Genomic DNA, 18,940 nt, shown 5'->3' with positions numbered 1-18,940 from the left:
AACTATGGCTGGCCCCATGAGTGTTGGTCTTCCCAGCCCTCCCCCGTGGTCATAGGATTTCACGGGCTCCCTGCGTAAGAGGAGGTATCTTGCTGAAAGCAGAACTCCCCATTGCTCTGAATTAAGAAACCCTTTTCTCCTTTCCTTGAACAGGCCAAGCTTGCTTTTCACATTTGCTCTGAACTGCCAACCCCCAGGGATTCTAGCACCTTCCAGATATTCAGGTCTCAGTTCTACATCAGCACTTAGAAGCCTGTTCTCACCACCCTGTCTAAAGTCACCACTCATTCCCACCGCTTACCCACTCCCTGCCACTTGTTCCCCATCACCCTCACCCCATTACCCCCATTCATTTTCTTCTCATGTTCATCACCATCTGAAGTTCCCTCTGAATTTATGCCTTTATCCTGCATCATCAGTTTCCCCACCCTAGTGCGTGGATGAGGTCGGGACCCTGTCTATTTGGCTCTCCGCCACGTGGTCCCCAGTCCTTTAGAACAAGCCTGGCATGGAGGAGGCGCTCAATCACGCACGTGGAATGAATGAATAAGACATCCAGCTCTCCGTGCCAACCAGCCAATGGCAGCCCGGACGTGAGCGCACCTACAGAGACGTCCTGCCAGAGCTGCCCCAGCCCTCCTCCTAAGCACACTAGCAGGGTGCTCTGGCAGCACTCCCTGAGCTGGGCTGGGGCTGCTGTCCTTGCCGCCACCAAAACCACCCACCGGAACAGGCGTCACGTTCATCCAACCTGATTTCCCTTTCATATGTGATCATTAGTACTGGCTCTCCCAAACACAGGGACACCAGCAAGAACTCTGCGGCATGAGCCTATGGAACGGGAGTAAGACGGCCCTCCAAATGAGTGTGCCCAGAGCTCCATGTCTTCCATGGTGGGCCGGCTGACTAGGAGGAAAATGGGGGAAAGCCAGGGAAGTTTATCATGGTTTATAAAAAGATAATTTTAAAAAAAAGAAGATAATTCAAGAAAGATGACTCACTCAATCCTCACACTAATGAGAAAAACATTAGTCTCTTCTCACAGAAGATGGAACCTGAGGCTCAGAGAGGGCACCTGACTCGCCCAAGGTCACACAGCAGGGAACATCTCAGAGACTGGGTTTGAGGACAGGCCTCATCACTCCTGGTCCCCAGTTATCTGCCACCCACTTGACACAAACACAGACCCTGGGGCCTCAGGGCTGTGCCGTCACCGAAGGCAAGGAAACCAGGGGAGGCCTCCTGCCTGCAGCACAGGACGCGTCACCTTGATCTTCCCACGGGCGATGGCTTGGTTGAAGGCCACAGCAATGGCCACACGGCCTTTCTGGTCTGAGTACAGGATCCTCGCCTGGGACCCCACCACCTGAAGGGAAAAGGGAAAGAAGAGGAACCTTGGTGACCTAGTGATACGCAGGGGGAGACTTGGGTGACAGGTCTGCCAGCAGCCAGATAGTCCCCTCGAGGGAGGTCGTGGAGGACCCCAAGGTGTGTGGTAGCTCTACAGTCTGCAGGCCTGAGGTGGGCCCTCATGTGCAGCCCCCCAGGCCACCACGCCAACCCCCTACATGTCTGCATGCAGTCGAGGCCCCCAGACGTCCCTCAGTGACCCAGCACCTCAAGGCTTAACCCCAGGAGGGGTCTCCAAACCCTGACCCGCCCATGCTAGGGATGTTAACTGTTAGGAGCATACCCCTGCTTGAGTCCTTTCAATAAAAATAATATTAACGCCGCCTAATGCAATTTTGGATTGTGCCTGGCGCAGCCATGAGTACTCTGCATACCGTCGCTCACTGGTGAGTTAATGAGGAAGGTGCTATTATTCTCATCCTAGGCTCCACTTTACAGATGAGAAAACCGGGGCACAGAGGCTGAGCCTCTTGCCATGACCACCTGGGCAGTAGGCGGCACGGCCGAGCGCCTGTGGATGGAAACGCCAGGAGCAGCCCCTCTGGAGGGTAAGACAAGGGCTATCAGGAAACGGACACTGCAGTGAGTAAACAGGAATCCCTGTCTGGCACAGTGGCTCTCAGCCAGGATGACATGGGGCGATGCCTGGAGACACGTTCGGGTGCTGCCAGCAGGGGAGGGGTGCTGCTAAACATCCCACAATGGCCCCCCACAACAGAAACTTATCTGGCCCCCAGACACTCGCACAGATATTTGCACCCCCATGTTCACAGCAGCATTACTCACAATAGCTAAAATGTGGAAGCACCCCAGGTATCCATTGACGGATGAACGGATAAGCAAAATAGATACATTCTAAGCAGATGATGGAATATTATTCAGCCTTGCAAAGGAAGGGAATTCTGACACACTCTACAGCATGGATGAACCTTGAGGACATCATGGTGAGTGAAAGAGACCAGTCCCAGAAGGACAATTACTGCATGATCCCACTTACATGAGGTCCCTAGAGCCGTCAATTAGACAGAGACAGAAAGCATCATGGTGGCTGCCAGGGGCTGGGGGAGGGGAATGAGGAGTTCGTGTTTTAATGGGGACAGAGTTTCAGCTTGGGAAGATGAAGAAGTCTGGAGACAGATGGTGGTGACAGTTGCACGCAATGTAAGTGTGCTTAAAAGCCACTGAGCTGTACCTTAAAAATGGTTAAAATGGAAAATTTTATGGTAATATATATGTTGCCACAGTTGAAAAAATAAATGATTTGGCCCCAAACATTAGTAGTGCCGAGGCTGAGAAACCCTGGATTCTCCAAAGAGGATGTAGGTTTTCCCTCAGCTGCCCGGCCACTCATCCTGGAATGGGGTGGAAGGTTCAGGAGCAAGTGATGGAGCTAGCCACACCCGTGATCGTGAGCCTGAAAAGAGAGCTCGTCTGGGCCGCGGCGCCGGCCAGCACGGTGAGGTGAGCCGCTTCTTCCTCACACGTGGCTTGCTAACCCACAGCCTGACTCTACTCCCACCAGCTGCCTCAAAGCCCTGTGGGAAGAACTAGAGTCGAAGTCAGCACTGCAGAGATTTTCAGATGTCTTGGATCCAGAAAAAGAAAATCGAGGAGGAACTGGTATTGAATTGCCAGCTCCATCAAGAGTATACTTTACACTCAATTAAAATGTTAAAAAAGCATGGGCTTCTGCGATCACCATCTTTCCTAAGGCAAAGAGCAACATGAAACAAGTACAGAGAACACAACTTCCAGAAAACTTCAACTCAAACACAGAAGAGACAGTCCTGCTTCTCTGTCACCCTTGCAGCGGCATCCAGAGGACCACTCCCCACGCCCCTGACCTCCCATCCTCCCGCCAGCCCCTTCCTGCTCGGTGGGAGCCCTTCCCTAGAGGCTGGGTCCTTCTCTTCTCCAGGCCACCTCTGGACTGGCCCCGCACATTTCCGCTCCTGCCCAACCTCCCTGTGGCCCAGATCCTCAAGTCCAACAGTCCGGAGGTCCTCTCAGATTCCGGGCGGTCCCAGAGACCTCTGTTGGCACGGGAGTTGTGGCGGAAACACGCGTGCAAACCACTGGCCCAGGAGGAGTTTGGGTGGGTGGTGTTGGGCCACAGAAGCCCAGGACGCAGGGGCGGTGCTCAAGGGAGTCCCCCTCTGGCCCTAGGACCCCCAGGCCAGGGATGGACGTGTGTCCACCAGGCAGTGTCTGGCCATCGAGGTCTGTGGCCAAAGGCGTGCAAGCCAAATGCCCGTGTTTCGTTTGTCCTCAGTACACTAAGCCTGCTGCCACCTCAGGACCTGTGCTTTGGCTGGTCCTCCCCCACCCCCCAAACCCCCAGTGTTCAGAGCTAAACTCCCAACTCAGCTCCCCGGAGACACCTTTCTGACTGGTCTGTATAAAGCAGTCCCCACCTGGCATCATGTGCACGTGAGCACACGCCCAGAAGTGAGGCAGCAGCATGCCCCCCTGCTCGGCCCTGGCCTTGGCTGTGCCTCATGCACAGGCTGTCCCAGAGGGCCTGCTCCAAGCCTGCACGCCACCACAGCTTGGGTGTGCAGACCGCCCGCAGCATCTCTGCTGTGCGGACAACACGGGAGGCTCAGAGAGGCTGCGCCACTCGCCCCAGGTCACACGGCTGGGAAGCCAGGAGGCCTGACTCTCTTGAACTATCTGTGGAGTAACTGGGTGAGCAACGACCTAACTGACCCTGGTCGCTGCCCCAGGGCCCCAGGGCACCTTTTGAAAGGCCCTGAGCTTTCTCTGTCCGGTGGCCTTCTGGATGAGGTGGCTGCAGCTGCCTCCTATGAGGCCAAGGAGGCTGCCACCTAAGCAGTCTCACGGGATATGATGGCACCGTCTCGGGGCTCACATCTACCAGCCTGGGCGTGGCAAGCAGCACCTCACCCCTGCTTCCCACCAGGCCAAGCCCTCACCAGCTGGTGCTTGGTGGCCTCCCGGATCCAGCGGATGTTGTCCATATACTGCAGCTTCACAGCCGGGTTCACTGCAGGGAGAAAGCAGGGTGTCACAGGCACCAGGGGCCTCTGCCCTGTTGGGTTCAGGCATAGGCCCTCCCTCTGACAGCTGCTCAGCACAGACACCTGTTTTGCAACCATCATGGAGCCCAGACACGGGGTCAGGAAGCCCCCATCCCCAGCACCACAACAAGCCATCTGACTTCTGGGACCAGTAATGCCAATAGTCACATGAATTAATGCACAGACGTGTGCAACGCACTGCCTGATACACTCATTCCCTCAGCAAACATCTATTGAGTCTTCACGGTATGCCAGGTGCTGTGCCAGGCCCTGGGAACAGAGACTGCTGTGTGCCACGAAGGAAATAAAAGTGTGGTGAGGTAGTCACTAGGGAGGTGGGTCAGGGGGACCAAAGGCCTCTCTGCGGAGGTAATGGTCAAGCTACATCCTAAATGCTAAGGAACTAGCTACACAAAGATCTGAGGGAACAGTGCTCTAGGCAGAGAGAACAGCAAGTGCAAAGGCCCTGAGGTAGAAAGAAGCTGGCCTATCCCAGCAAGACGGGCCAGTCGGCTAACGTGTGCAGGGTGTGCAGAGTCAGGTGGTAGTTGTGTTGCTTGGGAGCTGCTCCTCCCAGCTCATGGGAGCAGACTTAAATCTTCAGGAATTGTGTGACACAGTAGTTGACACAGACATCATTAAAATTTCAATTAAATAAACTCACAGTTTTAAACATTTTGAAGGCAATGCTCACAGGTCATCACTGCCTAAATACTTTACTACCTTTTACTAGGTTCTCTGCTCTTGAGATTACCTGCCTGGGGGAAATTCTGCAGCCGCTCCACGTGGAGCCGCGCTGGAAATCAGCCACCCCGAGAGTATTTACACCGTGGCCACCAGCAGGTGCAACAGCTCAGGGCTGCTTCTAGGGACGTTTGGGTGAACACCCACCATCCTGCCGGCTCCTCTAGCACCAGACAGCATCTGGCGATTTCTGCTCCTTCCCAGGAGGCCTCCGCCCCGCCCCGCCCCGCCTGGCTCCTCCCACACAGGTGCCCGCCCACCCTCTCCCGGTACTGCCGGCCTTGCCTCTGGGTAACCTGAACCCGCCCCAGCCCACCGAGCCTGGGTGGGCAGCAGGGTGAAATGGCCCCTGGGGACTGAAAACAAGCAGCCAAGGCTGAAGGATCCACACAGAGAACTGGAAAGAAGGCGCCCGCGACTTGCAGAAAAGCTGCGGAGAAGTGGGGGCAGGAGCTAGGACAGCTGAGGAAGTTTCATCAAATACTTGCCTCCTCTTCTCCACGTGATAAGCAACATGTCAAATCCACTACACAGGAAGGGACTGAGGTTAAACAAGGGGCGGGGGCGGGTCGTCCGTGGGGGGACAACCACCACCATCCACGTGGGAAGGCAGAGCCACGCTCTCTATCCGAGAAACCATAGGCCACGACAGGAGCTCTGACAGAGGGAAGGCAGAGTGGGGCACAGCAGACAGCTGCGAAGAATCAGAAGCACTGTCGACAGGCATAAACCCGAGGCCACATGCTCTCGTGACTGCGGGGGCCAGACAGGGGATGAGCAGAGAAGGGGGCTGCATCAGGGGGTGGGCTGCTACCCCAGCCTTTGCTGGGCCACCTGCCTGTGAGCATCTCTCATGACACAGCCTCACCTCCAACAGAAATGGCCTCCTCTAGCACAGACGTGGCCAGCTTATCTGTGACTGCCAGGTCCTGGGGGTCCCCTGACGTGCATACCCAGCGGAAAGGCCCAAATCCCAAGGAGAATATGTCCCTGCAAAGACAAAATGCGTCCTGGCCTTGGGGCTCCGCAGACTGGCTGCACCCACTCACGGGGGCGGGGCTACCATGAACCAAGAAGGGAAGGCCTGCAGATGCTCCAGAACTGAGAAGGGGGTGAAAGTTGCATGCTGGTTGGGGTGTGTGTTGGGGCGTGGCATGTGGGCACACTTAGTGAAGTCAGAGCTTCAGTGTCCACAATCATTGCTGGAAGCCCCTAACCCACTAACTGGACCGCGGTTTAGAAGCCCTCCCCCCTCAGCCTCCTCCCTCCCTGGCATCCTCCTCCCCCTCAACCCCCTCCCTCCCCCTTGTTCCCCTCTTCCCCTCAGCCCCCCTTTCCCTTCAGTATTTATGATATGGGAAACAATGGCAGAAGAAAAATTATTCAATTCCCTTACTGCCTACAGCCCGTTGACAAGTCCTTGAAACAGGCAGAGAGACATTCCTCTAGGGACTCAACTGCCTCCATGTTAATACTTGGCTAAGGGCAAAAGACAATCCTAGCTTGACAGCACCCCCTCCCCAGGATCCTATAAGCCTACTTTAACATATAAAAATTCCTTTAAAAGAAATGTCTTTTATCTCTATCCCCCAAGATACCTGTTGGCACTCATTCCCCAAGCATATGGCCCACCAATATCCATCTGAATACCCCATCTCATGACTAAGGTTTTATTAGACGGTAATAAATGACCTTTTCCCAACAATAGCTAGCCCCCTCAAAGGCCTGGAAACCTTGCTTCCAAATTCCTTAGAGACCTACACCATCTGTAACCTCCTCCCAACTTGAAAGTATATAATGGGCCATTCCTCATCACCCCGGTGCAGCTCTTCCTACCCACAGGTCCTGTCCCCGAGCTTTAATAAAATCACCTTTTGCACCAAAGATGTCTCAAGAATTCTTTCTTGGCCTTCAGCTTCCAACCCTAATGTCTTTCCTACATCATTACCCCCTCCCCCTCAACCCCCTCTCCCCTCAGTGTTACCCCTCCCCCTCAGCCCCCCTCTCCCCTCAGTGTTACCCCTCCCCCTCAGCCCCCTCTCCCCTCAGTGTTACCCCCTCCCCCTCAGCCCCCCCTTCCCTCAGTGTTGCCCCTCCCTCTGGTTCTCTGTCCCTCCTCTTAGATCTGCACCATCTCTTGCTGCAGGAGCAGGGAGCTGGGACACAGACAGGCAGAAATTCCTTTTTAGTGTTGTTACAAAGACAACCTGAAAATCAATGAACTACATCGAAGTAGTTGGGAGAAACAGTAAATGTGGGGGCTTGGCCAGGTTTGCCTTAGGCAAACTACCTTCCTAGGTGGTCTCCAGGCCCCTGGCCTCACCCGTCCCCCAGGCCCACGCTCCTCTCTGGACAGCGCCCAGCACCTGCTGTGTGTAGCCTGGCTGTGCGGCCCCTGAGCCTCTGCTTCCTCACCCACAGTGAACCTGAGAAGAAGACCATCGCCTTTCTCCCTGCCCTCTCTGGTCCCATCTTGTGCACAAATGGGCTGGCAGACCTTCCAGAAGCATCCTGAGGCCTCCCATCCCCCGCCCCTGTGTTGCTTGGTTTGACCTTGAGGCCTCCCCCTCTCAGCTGGATCTCCCTCCAGTTATCTCCTGTTTCTCCCTACCCAAGGACTTTCCCAGCCTGAGAGTCTAGGACCCAGAGGCTGGAAGTGACCCCATCACTTACCCCATGATGTGCTGGACATACGAGGGGTAGCGGAATTCCGTCTTGTTGGCGCCTTTCTTCTCCACATCTGCTCCTGTGGGCAGAGCACCCGCACAGAATCAGTGGAGGGTATGAGGGCTGGCCCACCTGCCCCAAGGCGAGGACTCATGCCACTCTCCGCACAGGGATTTAAACAAGGATGCCAGGGAAAAACAGTGGACATGCTCTGTTTTTCTAGGGTAGCCCCACTGGGGCTGGGAGACAGCAAGTGCCGCTGTTGGTGTGGGGCCGGGCAGGGTGTACCCATGTTACCCCCATATCCATTGGTGCCCCGACAGGCCCAGCAGAGCCTTTGGACTCCAGGAGGGGAGCCAGGGGCAGGGCTGGGAGGGCGACCTTCCTCTGTGTAGTTTTGTACCTTCTGCACTTTACCTTCCAGCACGGGCCACCCGTTCTACAGAAAAGTCTCCCGCAGACATTAAGGAGGGCACGGTGCTGGAATGAGCCCTGGGTGTTATAGAAGACTGACGAATCACTGACCTCTAACTCTGAAACTAAGGCTACACCAAATGTTAATTAATTGAATTTAAATTTTAAAAAGAGTTTCCTTCACAGAAAAGTTAGGCTGCATTCCCTCCCCCACCCCCCCAACCCCCGCCCTCGCTGGAACTTATATCCGAGCATCCTACCAACTCTTTGTGTCACTTGACATTCTTAAGGCAAATGGAAAAACTGAGGCCCAGCGAGGCCAAGGACCTGGCAGGACCAGCTCCCAGAAGGCCTGGGCAGGGGCACAGTGAAAGCTGCATGCTGTGTCCCCACTTCCCCTGGGGGACCTGCCAGGCCCACTCCTGGCTGGTGAGAAGGGAGAGTGCACAGTGCCAGGCTCTTGGCCCTTCCCAGCCTGCGGAGACTGGGGCCCCCACACCTCGTCTTTGTTGTGTCTCACCTGCTCTTTGGGCCTCCAAGAGGAAGGCATTGCCATAGTCCCAAAAGAAGAAATTCTCCTTGGCCAGTCTGTTGATGGCGGAGACTTGCCTTCTCAGGCTGCAAGAGGCCGGTGGTTCGTGGTCAGCCCTGCCCACCCGTAAGGTTCTGAGAACAGGCCCTCTGTGCCTCACCCCTGTCACCTCTCAACTGCACCCCATGAGGCTCAGCCAGCTCTGTTTCCATCCCATCTGACGGAGGAGGATACAGGTTCAGAGAGATTAAAGGTCTCGCCTAAGGCCACACAGTTGGCCCCTGCAGAACCAGGCAGAGACCAGAGACACCCAGTCCAAAAGCTCCTGCCAGCTGTGTGCAGTCCCGCCACCCCCCCACACCTGGAGTAGCCCTGGGACATCGTCACCTTTCCTGGACCAGGTCCTTGAATGCAGCAGGGTCAGAGGCCATGAGGCTCTGGGCCTCTGCGAAGCCCAGCTGCACAGGGTAGTAACCACCATTGAATGGGTTGTGACAGGACGTCTGGTCTGACCCCAGGTCCACCAAGAGCTCCCCTGTTGTGTCCAATTCGTGGACCAGGCGCTCCCTGGGAAAGATATGTGGTGATCAATGCCGGGCGGCACCTTGCATGTGCCCAGGGCAAGGGTAGACACCCTCTGGGGCCTGAGTTCACGGCCCAGCTGGGAGGGGATTGCCCTCCCCTCTCAAAAGAACATCTGTAGGAAGGCTGCTGTAAAGTCGGCCCAGGATCTGAGCCTTGAAAACTGGGATCGGAGCGTTAAGCTGAGTACATTGGAAGCTTTGTGTCTGGGGAGCACAACGCCACCATCAGTACCTTGCCTGGAGAGGGAGGTTCACGCAGGGTCCCCAAGGCTGCCAACTCCCATCCTCCACTTACCAAAGATCCACCACATTGCCATGGTAACCAAGGCTGAGCACCTCCTTCCTTTTCCTTGCTTCCCTAGAAGGGCACAAGAGCAGAGCAGATGGCCCATTGCACCTGCCTACAGCTGCCCCTCCCCCAGCAACACCAAGCAGGCAGGAATGCAGAAGACCCTGGAGGTCACCACAAGCACTGCGTGCCAGCATCGGGGCCCAAGGTGCAGGGACCTCTGCTGCATGGCTTTTGAGGACCCAGAACTGTAACAGCAGACTTGAATGCCCCAGATGAGAGAAATGAAATGACAACAGTGACAAGCCTTCTTGAGAGGACTCACAGAATCAGGGCTGTTGCTGTTAGCACACTGATTGGGATTGTTCTGGAACCCATGCAAGGTGATCCTAAAATTGCAGACATCACTAAAGGTGATTCCAGAGGGCGCCTGGGTGATTGAGTCAGTTAAGCGTCTGACTCTTGATTTTAGCTCAGGTCGTGATCTCGGGAACGTGAGATCGAGCCTCACATAGGGGCCCCGCCTCAGGCTCTGTGCTCAGTGGGGAGTCTGCTTGAGATTCCTTCCCTCTGCCCACCCCCCGCTTGCATGTGCTTGTGCTCTCTCTCTTTCTCTCTAAAATAAATAAATCTAAAAAAAAAGATGAGTGGCGCCTGGGTGCTCAGTCGATTGAGCGTCTGCCTTCAGCTCTGGTCATGATCTCAGGGCCCAGGGACTGAGCCCCACCTTGGGCTCCGTGCTCAGTGGGGAGTCTGCTTCTCCCTCTCCCTCTTCCCCTCCCCATCTCTCATGCTCTCTCTCTCTCTCTCTGTCTGTCTCAAATAAATAAATAAAATCTTAAAATAAAAAAAGATGACTCCAAACATTATTGGGAGAAATAAAAGGACAAAAAAAAAAAAAAAGACAGCATATTTAATACAAAATATATAAAGCCCCACAGGTAGAAGTGTCAGAAAGCACGAATACGTCGAGAGTTTGGGCACCCACTCAGAGATGCAGTTTGACTGAACACCACTCTTGGCAGAGAGATGCCAGTGGAGCCAATGCGCCCCTCTCTCCCAAGCGCAAGGAAAAGGAAGCAGGAAAAGGCATATAGTCCTAGAGCAGTGAGGAGCGTGGAAGTCGTGACCAGTGGAGAAGGAAGATGGGAGCCCAGCTGCAGACCAGCATGGGGACTGGGCCCCCACTCCCAGAGGCTCACTCCACTCCCATCTGTGCCTTCCGCAGCTCAGGGAGCAGAAGTATAACCCGACGGGCTGCTTCAGGCCCTCTGTTAAAAAGATTTGACCTGATTCTGTGGTGTGTGTGTGTGTGTGTGTGTGTGTGTGCGTGCGCGCGTGTGTGTGTGTATGAGTGCATGCACATGTATGTAAGTGTGTGAGTGTGATCAGGATGCTCAACAGCATTAACAGGTTTAGGAGCCAGACCCATCAATGTCCCACTAGAAGTCTGGAATTTCTCCTATATTCCTATATTTAATGGAAACTCACCCGAGAGTCTTACACAGGCGTGCAATGGGGTCAAACTAGTATTTTTAAAAGATCAGTGTCAAATAGTATCCAATCCTGGTAATGGGAGTATTTCTCAATTCAGTATATGCTTGAACATTTTCCTATAAGCCCCTTTTGAAGAGCCTTGGGCAAATCTAATTGTAGCAGAGCTGGAGAACCACTGTGCGGTGTGTCTTCCCCAAACAGAGCTCAGTTCTGCAAAGTAAGAGGATGCTTCAAAAAACTGGCATCAGTAGGTGAAGTGTCCAACTCTTGATTTTGGCTCAGGTTATGATCTCAGGGTCGTGAGATGGAGCCCTGTGTAGGGCTCTGAGCACAGCAGGGAGTCTGCTTGGGATTCTCTCTCCCTGTGCCCCTCCCCTGCCCCCTTGTGTTCTCTCTCTCTAAAACAAACAAACAAAATGGCATTGGATCAGCAGCCCCCAGGACAGTCCTCCCCCATTCCCACTAAAATACCTCAGAAAACATCAAACCAGAGGGAAATGTTGCCAACCCCTTGTCCCCCTCCCTGAGAACCAGAGCATGAGTGGGAAGGAAGATCAGCTTACCCCTAACCTGGAGTCACGCTGAGGAACGGTTCCATCTTTCTTTTTTTTTTTTTTTAAAGATTTTATTTATTTATTTGACAGAGAGATAGAGAGCACAAGTAGGCAGAGTGGCAGGCAGAGGGAGAGGGAGAAGCAGGCTCTCTGCTGAGCAGGGAGCCGGACATGGGGCTCGATTCCAGGACCCTGGGATCATGACCTGAGCCGAAGGCAGCCGCTTAACCGACTGAGCCACCCAGGCGCCCCCGGTTCCATCTTTCAAAGGCTCATTTCCCTCCAACAGATTAGATGAGCACCTATTATGTGCTAGGTTCTGGGCTGGGCACTGAGGCCACAACAGTGAGAAATACAAGGCACAGTCTTTGCACAATGGTGGCTCAATATCAAGAAAATCATCTAGCAGCAAGTGTCTGACCACCAGGTATGGGAACTCCAGGGTTACCTGCACCCTAGCCCTAGGGACTAGTGAGAAATTCTAATGGAATTAGAAGGGGCGCCTGGCTGGCTCGGTCAGTAGAGTATGCAACTCTTGATCTCGGGGTCGTGATTCAAACCCCATGGTTTGTCCTGTGATGTTGGTACAGTACGACTTCTGTGGGGTCACTTGGTGAGGCACCACCTGTGGCCAAGTGTCAGGCATTTAACAGGCCCATGTAAAGCAGTCCAGCCTCCAGGCCCCTTCTTGGGGTCTCCCCACTTCCCCATGCTCACGTGTCAGGCACTGTACCTGAGTCTTTCAATACAGTGGTCCAAGCTGTCGGTCACTTCCATCAGCCATCCTTGCTCGTGGCGTTTCATGAGGGCGGCTTTATCCACCTGGGATCATGAGACACAGGGTCTCCCAGTTACTGGGCATGCCAGCCTCCACTAGGAAGATGACGTCCCCCATGTAGGTCACCCACTTTTTATAACGCAGTGTCAGGGCAGAGGCTGTGAGCTGTTTTCCAATACTTATTCTCCCTCCTGCCTTCCTTATCAACAGAACCCGGATTTTCAGGGGGACACTGTGCTCAGCCCCAGTCCAGGCAAACCCACAACTACTCTGTCCACTGTCTCCAGCCTTCCTTTTAGGTAAGAACTTCCATTTGATCCAATACTGACCAATGAGGTAAAAGAAGGGGTTTCTTAAGTATTATTTTCTCAGTCATAGGTGGCACTTCCCTTCTCCCTCCTTCCTGCCTTAAATGGAGATGGGATAGGCTGGGGCTGGGGCAGCCATTTTGTATCTATGAGGGAAACCCAAGACAATCTAGAGATGTTGGCCTTGACATCACTGAGCTACTGGACCAATGCCATCACTGCTGGCTGTGTGAGAAAAATAAAACCCTATTTGTGGAAGCCGCTATAGTTTGATTTCCTGTTACCTGAAGCCAAGTGGATTCCTAAGAAGTACAAGAATGTATGACACAGGCTTAGTATCAACTAAGTGTGAATCACAGAGGTGTGTACCACCAAGGCTTCTCTCTCTTTAGGATTACTTATTTACTATTTGGGAATTTTATTACACATATTTACTGAATGTTCTCTCTGGGGCAAACACTTTTTGAAGATACAGGGGAACGTAGATGAGGATGAGTGTTGAGGATGAGGCAAGGGGAAGTCAAGGCTTTTAAAAAAAACATAGGCTGGGCGCACCTGGGTGGCTCAGTTGGTTAAGCGGCTGTCTTCAGCTTGGGTCATGATCTCTGAGTCCTGGGATCGAGTCCTGCATCGGGCTCCCTGCTCAGTGGGGAGTCTGCTTCTCCCTGTCCCTCTGCCCCTCCCCCACTCATTCTCTCTCTCTCTCTCTCTCTCAAGTAAATAAATAAAGTCTTTAAAAAATAAAAATAAAAACATAGGCTGCTTTCCTGCAGATTCCAGGGGATGACCTCTGTGAAAGCTAGTATTAGCTGCTATAACTTATTTTCCATGTAGGGGCCAAGGGCAGGCCCCCCAAAATGTTCCACTCTGGCATATTGATTATTTTAAATACAAGTTGCTTAAGAGACATCTGTGCAAGGACACTCGGGCCATCCTCTGTCCCCCTGAAAGCTGGAAATAACATCTCCCATGAGAAAGTACCCCCGACCCCATCCAAGGTTTGTCTTAAAACTCCTCGCCTCCTCTCCCTTCCTCCCTTCTGCCCTTGGCACTCCCCAAGAAAGCCGTGAGAGCCTCTGAGCACGAGCCGCCTGCACACACCTCCACTGATGCCTGACTCTGACCTGAGTGGGGAAGTCTATGCTCATTTATCCACATTCATTATCCACCAGCCGTACTCCCAGGATTCGGTGGGATAAGGGAAGCAGTGCCCACAGAAGATCAGTTTCACGGGAAAGCGTCAGCAGGCGTTGGATGGGTACTTTGAAGGCAGCAGGCATACGCTGCCGTGGGAACTCACACTGGGAGGCTTCGGGGCAGCGGTGGCAAGAGAAGAGGGAGCTGTGAGTGGCTCTGGATGGAGGGAGGAAGCCCGTGGGCAGGGACCGGGCTCCTGCTGGGCTCACCTCTGCTATCACACCGATGCACCCCACGATGACTGCGGCTTTGGCCTGAGCGCCACTCATTCCGCCCAGCCCGGAGGTGACAAAGACTTTCCCAGAGAGGTCCTTGACACCCAGGTACCGTCGGCCCGCATTCAACACGGTGAGCTGCCAGGAGAAGAGGCAGGCACTTGCTCTCCCTTCCAGCACATCAGCCTCCCACCCCTGCAGCCAGGTGTGGCCCTGTCTCTCACCACTGTGCCGTGGACGATTCCCTGGGGACCGATGTAGCAGTAGCTGCCTGCGGTCATCTGGCCGTACCTGACCACAGACAAGGCAAGGCCAGGGGTGAGCCCAGAGCCAGGCACAGCTTCCACATTACATGGCTTAAAATTCCTTTTTAATTACCCCCAAATGCATTAATACATTTTCCTTCAAAAAAAAGTAAACAGAGATAAAGCTACAGTCCCCCAATTCTGGTCCCCTCTGACCTCCTGGATCTTTTATAACAGATTTTGTTTTATTCAAAATTGTACTATAATTGGTAAAATCACTTTGGGGACTATTGGGCCATATCAGCGGAGGCTGAGTGAGACCCAGCACTTTCACGGTCCAGGCTCACACCCACGTAAAGACACACACACCACTGTTCACAGCAACTGTATTCACAGCAGCCACCCCGTGAAACCACTGGATTGCCCATCACGGAGGACAGAGAAGCGATGGCAGCGTATGAACACAACGAAATGCTACATGGCAAAGAAAACGACCGAAGTCCTAGGGTGTGTCAAGTGGCTCCGTGAAGAAGCCAGACGTGAAAGAGTATGTTCTGTGGGATTCCATCCTATGACCTTCAGTGACCTTCACTGGGGAGTCTACCTGCTGGAGGGCAGCACGGAGCTGCAGGAGGCAGGGGTGGTGTCTTCAGAGAGGGGCTGGCACCACACACGCGTGTATCGGGCTCACCGAGCCGCTGTGCCATGCCTCGGTGAGGCTGACTGCTGCGAAGGGCCCTGGGAGCACTGTTCGCATGTGGGTCACCGTTGTCATTAGTATCAGTGTTATTTGCATAAATGGCCTCACTGTGTAGGTAGCGGCACTGTGTCCATGGCGGGGCACATCAGCGGTGCGGTCCTTTCCACCACCGCACACACAGATCCTGCTTGTTCCTATTCATGGCTCCGCAGCACGCAATGTCAGAAGCCACAGAATGTTCCCCTGCCCCCTGCGGTCTCACTATGCAAACAACCAACACCTCAGTGGCCGTGAGCTGCCTGCTCCCCCTCTCCCGGGGCCCAGCGAAGGAATCAGGAAAGACTAGTGCTGGGTCCTCGGGCGCAAACATTTCAAATATGAATAGATACTCTCAAATGCCAAAGTGACTGTCACCGGCAATGCATGAGCATGCCTGTATCCATCACTTGATAATTATCACACACTTGGATTTTCTGGCAATGCAATGGGGGAAGGACAGCATTCTTCTGTTGCCTGAACCTTCCTCTTCCCTGAGGACCACTGAGGTAAGATGCTCCAGGGCTTACTGATGCTTGCTTTTCTCCTTCATCAATTTAAACTCCCTATCTCTTTTCTACCGGGTTCCTGTCCCCCAGCAACTCTCCCCAGCCCCTCCTCTCTCCTGGATCAACGGTGGATCCTGATCCTTGTAGCTCTGTGCCTGATGCCAAGGCTATCCCATAATTTGGATAAGGCACCGGGCCATGTGGAACCTCTGCATCTTCTTCCAAAAAAGGGGGAGGCATTATACTTACCTTGGAAGGTTGTCTATTAAAAAACATAAAAAATAGTGAGTGCTAAGATAATAAATACCCACCCAGGGAGATGGGTGAAACCATCATAACCGCTCACAAGGCTGCATGGGCCCCCTACCCTCTGCCACAGGGTGTGCTCCCTAGTGGGCCCACATCCACTCAAACAGAGGGCTCAAGGGCTCCCTTCGTGCCACGTGGAAAAGGGCATCCCTTCTATCATTTCATGAATTCTCACACAACTCTTTGAGGCAGGAGTTATTAAATCCCCTCTTTATAGATAGGATCCAAGTTCCAAGGTTATACAAGGATATGCAGCAGAGCTGGGAACTGATTTTAAATCCTTCTGATTCTGTCCTTTGTGCTCAAGTTATCCACTGCATGTTGCTCCCAAAATAACTCCTGGAGGTAAAATTGTGGGATCAAGTTAACTGCACTTGGAACTTTGACCCCAGCTGCTAGATATAGTCCTCCTGGCCACCCCCAGGCTTGTTGTACTGACCTAGACCACCCACAATCTGTGACTGCCTGTTTTCCCACATCCTCCCTGGTACTTGTTGTTATCTGTAGCTTTGTTTTGTCAGCCTGACAGTGAAAAGGCCGGCTTTGCTTCTGTTAGAGGTTCTCAGATCCCGTATACATACATGTAAACCTCTTCCCACCTCTGTGGGCAATTTGCATCCATTTAGCCAATTGCCCACAGCACCTGGATCAACCCTCAGGTGTGGCAGACCAGGTCTAACTCTGCAGTTCCACTCTCTTTAAACTTCCATCCTGAACCTACAAAACAGAAGCACATCAACTTGTCCAAAGTCACACTTAGGAGGCAGCGGATCCAGGACACAGATCCTGCCCCTCTGACCTGGCGGCTGCTTCCATTGACACAAAAGAGGCTGTGGGACCTCCTAGTAAATAATAATACCAGCAACTACTTATGACTAACTAGAAAAATAATTGGGTTTCTGAGCCTCAGTTTCTTCCTCCACAAAATGGGCTAAGAAGGGCACCCAGTGCTGAGGCTTGTGTAGAGGACCAAATGTGAAGCTATCTATAAATCTTAAGACACATGGTAGTGACTATTATGATGATTATTATAACTAGCCTGAGGCCTGGCTAACTGACTCCCAATACGACAGACCTGATCACCCTTGGTCACTGGTGAGGCCCCTCGAACCCCTGAACTCAGGACTGACTCCTGAACTCAGGAAATGCCTAGAGGCTCCTGCCTGTCAATTTCCTCTTTTAGAAACTAAGGAAGGGACTGCTGGAATGGGAGAAGAAACATTTGAGAACAACCCCCTGTGCCCATGAATCAGAAAGTGCCTGACAGTTACCGCAGCCTCATTATAATATTAAAATCACCCTCTGAATATTCATCCAAAACCCTACTAAAAGGGGCCTGCTTGCCCCTGCTGGGAGAGTGGCTTTGGATAGTCCCTGTGATGTCCTTATTTGTACGAATAAAGTGACCTTGTGAGGCAACGCCACCTGGCGTGATCTCTATAGCTCTCTGAGGAGTGGACCCACTTTGTTGGTCCCAGTAACAACTTGTGGTTATTAGTCCAGAGCAACACTCCCAGAGATCCACAAAAATATACAGATCAGGACATTCACTGTAGCATTCTTTATAAGCCCAAAGAACTGGAAACAATCCAAATCAGGTGGCAAGGGGGTCAAATAAATCATGCTACAATTGAACACTGCAGGTAAAATAAGGGTCAATTAGACTCTCACGTTCCCTGAAATGGAACGATATCGTCAAAGGTGGAAAGGCTAGTGCAGAGGGCCTGTAACGGTCTACCTAAACCTGTAACCATGTGCGTAAGAAATGTTTGGAAAAACACAGACTTTACTCCCCTCAAATGGGGAGTATAGGATGAGAGAGGGATTTCCCTTCCACTGTAGCTCTTCTTATAATGTTTGAGGGAAAAACTTTCCATTCAGAGCATGCATTAATTTTATGACAGATGAAATGGTTGTGCTCTGTATCTTGGAGTTTGGGTTGCAAGGTGCATACATTTGTCAAACTTATCAAAATGTGCACTAGGATGAAATTTACATTTCATGTAAATTTTACTTCAAAAGGAAAAAAGAAAACCCTGTAAACAAATACTGAATTCCAGGCCATCATATCTACAGCTTACTTTGAGACGCATCAAAAGCCAAGTTGGTCAGACAGATGGATAGAAGGGCGGATAGACAGACATGGGATACAGAGTTTGGTAGTGTGTTAAACACAGTGTCTCGGTGCTCACTGTTAATTCTTTCAATGTTTTGTCTATTTGAAATTGTTCATAATATAACGAAATGTTGGGAAAAAGCAGAATCCAAATTGTTCACTTGCTCACAAGTGTTTAAAAATTGTAGTATGCATATCCACAAAAACCCTTAGGGAATATGTCAACATGAAATTGTGCTTTGGTGCTGCCATTGTGAGTGTTTTTCAAATTGTTTTTAATGTTGCTACACAGTTTTATAATAAAGCATGGCTGAGGTGGAAACACCCTCATATAAACTGAAACAGTGAGATAGGACTTACATTGTAACTCCCATGGCAAAGAGCTTCTCATACTCTGTCCTGGAGGAGTAGTTGGGAATGACCTGGAAAAGAGGGATGGGAGCCAAGGGCTGGGGGCGCACAGAGGGAACGATGGGGAGGCAGGTGTTGGGGGCACCTGGCTCTCCCGCCCCAAGGCAGGACTATGCCCAGCTGCCCCAGGACCCACCATCCCATTAGTGATGACCAGCCTGGGGGCCTGGGGGCTGCTCGGGAAGAGGCCCAGTGGGTGTCCACTATACATGACCAGGGTCTGCTCCTCTGTCATCTGAGACAAGTAGGACATCGTCAGCCAGAACTGCAGGGGAGAGGAAACATGGAGGGCTCTGTAAGGGGGGGCACATTGCACCCCAAGTCACCACCCAGGCCCAGAGAGCTCCCACAGCCCTAGAAGTCCTGCCAGTGCCCCACCCCTCC

The 18,940-nt window shown here is 52.6% G+C and overlaps 1 protein-coding gene across 1 annotated transcript in view; it reads right to left on the bottom strand.

Annotated features, from left to right (window-relative positions):
* The window catches only part of UROC1 (urocanate hydratase 1), a 45,043-nt gene that overhangs the window by 14,089 nt on the left and 12,014 nt on the right, over window positions 1-18,940 (bottom strand). Inside the window, exons 5-16 of the mRNA XM_027583207.2 lie at window positions 18,693-18,821; window positions 18,506-18,567; window positions 14,455-14,521; window positions 14,225-14,368; window positions 12,466-12,554; window positions 9,688-9,750; window positions 9,196-9,375; window positions 8,797-8,894; window positions 7,869-7,941; window positions 6,064-6,185; window positions 4,347-4,417; window positions 1,268-1,366 (exon numbers count right to left, since the gene is read on the bottom strand). Coding sequence (XP_027439008.1) covers window positions 1,268-1,366; window positions 4,347-4,417; window positions 6,064-6,185; window positions 7,869-7,941; window positions 8,797-8,894; window positions 9,196-9,375; window positions 9,688-9,750; window positions 12,466-12,554; window positions 14,225-14,368; window positions 14,455-14,521; window positions 18,506-18,567; window positions 18,693-18,821 — 1,197 coding nt within the window. The remainder of the gene's footprint in view (window positions 1-1,267; window positions 1,367-4,346; window positions 4,418-6,063; window positions 6,186-7,868; window positions 7,942-8,796; window positions 8,895-9,195; window positions 9,376-9,687; window positions 9,751-12,465; window positions 12,555-14,224; window positions 14,369-14,454; window positions 14,522-18,505; window positions 18,568-18,692; window positions 18,822-18,940) is intronic.

Source organism: Zalophus californianus, chromosome 1 (assembly GCF_009762305.2).
Source record: "Zalophus californianus isolate mZalCal1 chromosome 1, mZalCal1.pri.v2, whole genome shotgun sequence".
NCBI lineage: Eukaryota > Metazoa > Chordata > Mammalia > Carnivora > Otariidae > Zalophus > Zalophus californianus.
This window is presented reverse-complemented; position numbering and strand designations above follow the sequence as displayed.